At 48.6% G+C, this 7,164-nt stretch overlaps 2 protein-coding genes across 2 annotated transcripts in view; one reads left to right on the forward strand and one right to left on the reverse strand.

Annotated features, from left to right (window-relative positions):
• Nucleotides 1–7,164, forward strand: part of LOC113815654 (uncharacterized) — a gene marked incomplete in the record, with an annotated part of 71,403 nt that overhangs the window by 437 nt on the left and 63,802 nt on the right.
• Nucleotides 4,062–7,164, reverse strand: part of LOC138866168 (proline-rich protein 36-like) — a 9,794-nt gene continuing 6,691 nt past the window's right edge. Inside the window, exon 3 of the mRNA XM_070138102.1 lies at nt 4,062–4,247. Within this exon, the coding sequence (XP_069994203.1) occupies nt 4,062–4,247 (186 nt within the window). The remainder of the gene's footprint in view (nt 4,248–7,164) is intronic.

Genomic DNA, 7,164 nt, shown 5'->3' on the forward strand with positions numbered 1-7,164 from the left:
AAATCTGGTTGAAAAGTTTTATTTCTTGTGGGTTCCTAACTTAGAAGGCAAGACTGTGCTGAGTTTATGGTCCTGTATTGTGTGATAGTGAGGGCATTATATAAGAAAAAATAGAAAAATGTAATTGCGGGAATCTATCCCTTTTTAAGTATTCTTTTGTTGCTAATAGTAAATTACGGGAAAATGTAGCTTTTGACCAATTCTGGATGATGTTTACTAACGAGTTAAGACTGTGATTTGGCATGTCAGTGACTACCAAGGTGTCATAACCGGCACCAAACAAATGCCCTCGAGGAATGGGTGTTGCTAAGGGATGGATCTTCCTGATATCTCTGTTGCATAATGAGGCTTGCAACCGCTTTGCATTACGCTTGTGTGAGGAAGAACTGCCTTGGTGACGGGGCTTTCCTAATCAGTAGCCTCGAGGTTGCTAAAAAAAAAAAAAAGAGTGCTTGTTAAACGAGTGGTGCTATGAAATCCAATTGCACATTGCTGGGTTTTTATTTCTCTTTTTTGGGAGGTTGTCTTGCCTTTGTAATTGTTAATCTGTTTGTGGTTTATTTTGATTAATGGGTCGCTTTTGCTTATAACGAAGGTTTGGTGATAAGTGTATCCGTTGCAAGCAGTGATTGGAATGAGGGAGGGGAGAAGGTGGGAGGGGGTGGGGGTGGGCGAGAGACAGGGGGGATTGCAACATCATGCAACGCGAAAATATATCATCTTGAAGATCATAGGCCTACGCTAAAACGGGTAGCTTCGTTGTTCTGTATATAGGCCTATATTATTTCGAAGTGATATACATTTAATAAGATAATCCGAGAAGTTTGAGACAGAGACAGACACAGAGACACAGAGAGACACAGAGAGACAGAGAGAGAGAGAGAGAGAGAATGGTGGGGGTAGGGAGGGGGTGAGAGAGATAGACAGAGAGAGAGAATGGTGGGGGTAGGGAGTGGGTGAGAGATATAGACAGAGAGAGAGAGATGGTGGGGGTAGGGAGTGGGTGAGAGAGAGAGAGAGAAATGTACAGGATAAAATATAGAAAGAGGCGGTATTGAAGGAGAGGAGAGCGTGGAGTTATTAGTGTTACCCGGAGTGTAAACTGTATTTGCAGGTGCAGGGGAGTGTGTGCCAGTGAAATTTGCAGGAGCCTCTGCCTTCGTGGTCGGCATAACCAAGCTGTGCAAACACCTCCCTGCATTTTGCCACGTTTGCTCTAATTTGCTCTCAAGTGGCTTGGAAAAAGTTGTTTTATTTTTTTATCGGTGTTTGGCTGTTTGGTTGTTTGCGGGGAATTAATATCGTGTGTTTTTGTTTGTTTGTTTGTAGAGGGATCCATTTTCTTGATTCTCCCTTTTATTATTTTATTTTCACTTTCTTCTCTCCTCTCCTCTCTCTCTATTCCCTTTCGCCTATCCCTATGTAGAGGGATCCATGTTGTTGTTTCTCCCTTTTTTATTTTATTTTCACTTTCTTCTCTCCTCTCCTCTCTCTATTCCCTTTCGCCTATCCCTACCCCTACCCCCCCCCCACACCATCACGTACCGCCGATGCAGCTTGTCCTTGAACAACCTCCGACTTCAGCCCATATGCACGCTGGCAACACATCCGCCCGCCCGCGTGTACACCTTGACACCGCCGCCCGCCCGTCCGCCCATTGGCTCCCCCGAGGCGCCCGCGGGTACGCTTGCGGGCGTAATTTTCGGCCAATTGTTGGTGTCCAAGCGAGGTGGTGGTGGTGGTGCGTGTGCCTTGTTGGTCGGTCGGTCGGTCTGTCTCTGTCTCTATCTCTATCTCTATCTCTATCTCTATCTCTATCTCTATCTCTATCTCTATCTCTATCTCTATCTCTGTCTCTGTCTCTGTCTCTGTCTCTGTCTCTGTCTCTGTCTCTGTCTCTGTCTCTCTCTCTCTCTCTCTCTCTCTCTCTCTCTCTCTCTCTCTCTCTCTCTCTCTCTCTCTCTCTCTCTCTCTCTCTCTCTCTCTCTCTGCGTGTGTGCGTGTGCGTGTATGTATCTGTCTGTCTGTCTGTCTGTGGTGTATTGTGTGTCTGTCTGTGTAGTCACTTACCTTTGTCATCCTTTTTGTGTTTGTCTTCGTTTTCTTTCTCAGTGTGCCTTTGTGCGTTCGTACATGCGTGTCCGTGCCTCCTCTTCTGCTCCCCCTGTTGCGCATGTGTGCGTGTGCGTGCCTTGCGTGTGCGTTCGCGAATGCTGAAGCTGCGATGGGTTTGTTTAGCTGAGGCGGAAGAACTGGAAGTAAAGTTACCGTCACGTTACCGTTTGGGCGTGTGTGTGTGGGCGTGTGTGTGTGCGTGTGTGTGAGCGTGTGTGTGTGTGTGCGCGTGTGTGTGTGCGCGTGTGTGCGTGCGTGATACACCCATACGATCAAAATTCGCCATCAATATGCAAGCCAGGATATGTCCTGAGACAGATTACAGATTAATTTTGACACATCGCTTCCGCACCGAGGTCAGCCCCGCCGGATGCCTCGGGTGGGGGGGCGGGGGGGGGATTAAGGGATGGACCGAGGGGGAGGGATCATTGGGGGGGAGGGAAGGGGGGGGGGTTAGGGCAGGTCAGATCAGGTGGAAAGGTGTGGGCCTTCCGTTTCCGTCCCAGGAGATAGAGCGGATGGAATCGGGGGGGTGGGGTGGGGGGTGGAGGTGGGAGTGAGGGAGGGAGGGAGGGAGGGGATGGATGGGGTTTCAGGATGGCGGGGTGGTTCCGGGGTTCTTATGGGGGGAGAGGGAGAGGAGGAGCCTTGGGAGGGGGGGGGAGAGGGGGCGTTAAGCTTGGAAGTACAGTAGAGCAGTTTTTTTTTTATTATTACCTTTTCTTTTTAATTAGGTACAAATGAGCACGTGGCGATCTTTTGGGCAATAGAAAGCGGTTTGGTGTAGATTTTTTTTTTCTTTCGTTTTTTCCACATGACCAAAGCAGCGAACCACCGAAGCGAGAACGGACTTGCTGTGCGAATAAAGCGTAATCTTTCTGCTTGTGCAGTCGTTGTCATGGCAAGGGGAGAGGAATGAGTGAGTGAATAAGTGAGTGAGTGAGTGTATGAGAGATAGCGAGAGTGAGTGAGTGAGTGGGTGGGTTGGTGAGTGAGTGAGTGAGTGGGTGGGTGAGTGGGTGAGTGGGTGGATGGGTGGGTGAGTGAGTGAGTGAGTGTATGAGAGATAGCGAGAGTGAGTGAGTGAGTGAGTGGGTGGGTTGGTGAGTGCGTGTGAATGAGTGTGTGATTGAGTGTATTCGAAAGTGTGAGCTTGAATGAATGAATAAGTAAACAAGACGACCACGTAAGGAAGTGACTCACCCACCGCTGTGAGTCACGCGAATTTTTTATTTCTTTTTTTCTTCCACTGAGCTGCTATTCGAACCTGCATCGCCTGAGTCACACGGCCTCTTGCAGCTCCATCGGGTAATTCGCACCCGGTGACTGCAAGCTTCGAAATCGAGAGCGAATCGTGCTTCGGCTTCGCTGCGGAGAGTCGAAGCCGTCGAAGCTGTGTCGATCCGAGGGCTTCGTTGTGAAGAAGACGTAGGGATCGGTGTCCAATCACGACGAGTCTTTGTTATATGCTCGGATCGGTAGGCTATATATATATTTTTTTTTCGAACGTAGGCCTACTGCACACGACACCTGAAATTTCATTGATGGGTTTTTTGTTTAACTATGACACTTTTCTCTCTCTCTCTCTCTCTCTCTCTCTCTCTCTCTCTTTCTTTCTTTCTCTCTCTCTCTCTCTCTCTCTCTCCCTCCCTCTCTCCCTCCCTCCCTCCCTCTCTCTCTCTTTCCTTTCACCATAAAGAAGTGTTCAAATCATTCGCTATTTATAAGTATCTACTAGATGCAGCTAGATCTAAAGTTTAAAAACTATTGGTAATCGGGAAGAGTAAAGCCTGATTCTCTTTCGCCAAGGAGCTGAGGGTCATAAAGAACTGCCTTTGTTTATGCGAATATGTCGATCAGAGAGCGATAAAGAGACGAGTGGTCACGCGTGGTGGTGGTTCTCGTATGTCACAATGTACGGAGGTTGTTTTTTTAATAGCATAGGCCTAGGGACATTTAGGCTCTCGCAATTTGGCCGAAAGAGGCTCCGCTTGGGTTTCACTGCCATGGTGTGTACCGGTGGCCAGGGATGCGTCGCGGGTGTAGCGAGGCCGCAGTAAAGGCGACACAGTTGCGGTCTCGGCGGCGACGGCGGTGTCGAAAGCCCCTGCAACGAGCGCGAGAGGGACTGCCTGCAATGCGCTGCAATTCCGCCGTCATGATGGCAACACAGGCCAGTGGCTCCTCGGTTGCTTTGTGAAGGACGTCGAGTGGGTTTCGCTTCCCTGGAACCGAGTGTCCGTTTTTGGTCGCTACAGAAAGTCCGTTTTGGTCGCTACAGAAAGTCCCTTTTGCTCGCTGCATAATAAGTTTGATGTGAACGGGATGCTTGCCAAGTGGGGATTTCTGGGATAGCGGCGCAGGGCGAATTCAGGGCGGGGGGACAGCAGGTACAGGAAGCCTCCGGGAGTGAGCTCGCGAGCCGTCGCAATTAACACCTCAATCGCCCCGAAGGGAAAGAGAAAAGAACATTGTTTGGTTGGCCCTGTTTTCCTCTTTTTTCCCCCTCCAGGTGACCTGACCCCTGCCGGAGCTGAGATGACCCGTCAACCCTTGCCCCCTACCCCTACCCCATCCACCCCTACCCCCGCGGGCCATACCAATCAGCGTAAATAGGTGTAATTAGCCAATTTGATCAGGCTAATGAGTGTGACCGGGGAGCCTCTGGGCGCGCAAATATCCAGAGGGTGTGAGGTTTGTTTGTCACTGGGGTCAGGGGGAGATTAAAGGGGTAGGGGGGGAAGGGGGGAAGGGAGGGGGGAGGCGAGAGGAGGTCGAGAGGGAGATAAAAGGGGTGGGGGGAAGGGGGGAAGGGAGGGGGGAGGCGAGAGGAGGTCGAGAGGGAGAGAGAAGGGACGGGGAAGATGGAGGGAGGGAGAGAAGGGGCAAGGGAGATGGATGGAGGGAGAGGAGGAGAGGAAAGCGATAGGGAGAGAGAAGGGGCAAGGGGAAGATGGAGGGAGGGAGAGGAGGATAGGAAAGCGATAGGAAGAGAGAAGGAGCAAGGGAGATGGAGGGAGGGAGAGGAGGAGAGGAAAGGGGTAGGGGGGGGAGAAGGGGCAAGGGAGATGGGGGGAGGGAGAGGGGGGAGAGGAAAGGATGGGGGAGAGAGAAGGAGCAAGGGAGATGGAGGGGGGGAGAGGAGGAGAGGAAAGCGATAGGAAGACAGAAGGAGAAAGGGGAGATGGGGGGAGGGAGAGGAGGAGGGGGAAAACGGGATAGGGAGAGAGAAGGGGAAAGGGGAAATGGAGGGGGGGGGGGGAGGAGAGGAAAGGATAGGGGGAGAAAAGGGAGAAGGGAGATGGAGGGAGGGAGGGGAGGGAGGAAAGCGAAGAAGGGGGAAAGGAGGGGGGAAGGGGGGCCCAGGAAGAGAGAGGGAGAGCCCCGTTAAAAGGGAAGGGAGAAGGAGAGGAATAAAAGAGAGAGAAGAGGAGATTGATTGAGATAGAAAAAAATGGAAAAAAGAAGTAGAAAGAGAGGGAAAGGCGAATAAAGACTGGAAGGAAGAGGAAGCACAAAGAGAAAAGAAGGAAAGAGAGGAGGAGAGAACGAGGGAATAAGGAAACGATCGGATTAATCAGCGTGGACACAGAGAACGAGGGAATAAGGAAAGGATAGGATTAATCAGCGTGGATACAGAACGAGGGAATAAGGAAAGGATAGGATTAATCAGCGTGGATACAGACCTTTTTTTTGTGCGGGGCAGAACAAACCTCCAAGGGTGACTCACTGTCGACTCTTAGCTACCCAGAGGGATTGTCAAGAGAGAGCTATTCTTAAGAGAGCTATTCTTACCTCGAGCTCTATGAGGTCCGCTCGGCTCTTAATCAGCTGGTCCCGGGGATTGACGGGGGATTGTCCCTGCCCCTCCCAAAAAATACATTTGTAGAATTTCAAAAAAAAAAAAAAAAACTACTTTGTGTTCTTGTTTGTGTTCTTACTGGTATTTTTGCTGTTGTTGGGACTGTACTTGTTGTTGTTGTAGTTGTACCTATTATTGTTGTAATGATGATTATTGTTTTTGAGTATTTGTTGTTATTATTTGATATTATTGTATGTTGTTATTCCTATATGTTGTTATTATGTATATATAATTATTGGACTATAATTTCTGTAATTATCTTTGTGATAGCTATGAGGAGGAAGGGGGTGTGGCGGGAGGTGGGGGGTGAGGAGGGTAGAGGAAGGGATAGGAAGGGAAATGGAGATGAGATGGAAATGGGAGATGGAAAGAGGATTGAAGAGAATCGAATTACATAAACGATGGGGGGTGTAGAGGAGAATAGGGAAGAGAAGAGGGAAGAAGAAAATGAGGAAGATGGGTTATCAGAAGGCGATAAATAAACAAGGGGAGAGAAGAACTAGCGGATGATGAAGGGAGAGGCGAGGGAAACGATGGACGAGGAAGAGGAGAGAACGAGAGAGAGCAAGCGAAGGGAAGAGCAAGAGGAAGACGATGATAGTGATTTATGCTTCCGTTGTTATTTTTAAAAATTTTTTTTTTCGTGTTGTAATTTATTCATTCTTATTTTTTGCGTCGGGGGTTTTTTTTCCCTTCCCCTTTAAATTTTTTTTTTTTTTTTTTTTTTTTTTTTTTTTTTTTTTTTTTTTTTTTTTTTTTTTTTTCTTTTTTATTCTTTGTTTTTTTTTATTTTTTTTTTTCTTTTTTTTTTTTTTTCTTTCCTTTTTTCCCCTTTTTTTTCCCCTTTTTTCCCTCCTTTTTCCCCCCCACACACACACACACACACACACACACACACACAAACAAACACACACACACACAAACACATACACACACACATGCACTGTAGTATCGGTCACATACAGCGAAACAGGCTTCACACTCCCATTCATTATACAAACAGACATACATTTCTATCTATGTGGGGGGCGGGGGGGGGGGGCAATTAGTAGGCTGGGTGAGGGGCATTTGGGGTTCTTTTTAAAATTTGGGGGCCGGGTGTGGGGTTTTTTCATGCGCGTGCGTGTTTTTTTTCACGGCCTTGTACGTTAAACTGGTTTGGTTTCCCACCGTTGGGGGGTGTGTGT

This window comes from Penaeus vannamei, chromosome 24 (genome assembly GCF_042767895.1).
Source record: "Penaeus vannamei isolate JL-2024 chromosome 24, ASM4276789v1, whole genome shotgun sequence".
In the NCBI taxonomy this organism is placed as follows: domain Eukaryota; kingdom Metazoa; phylum Arthropoda; class Malacostraca; order Decapoda; family Penaeidae; genus Penaeus; species Penaeus vannamei.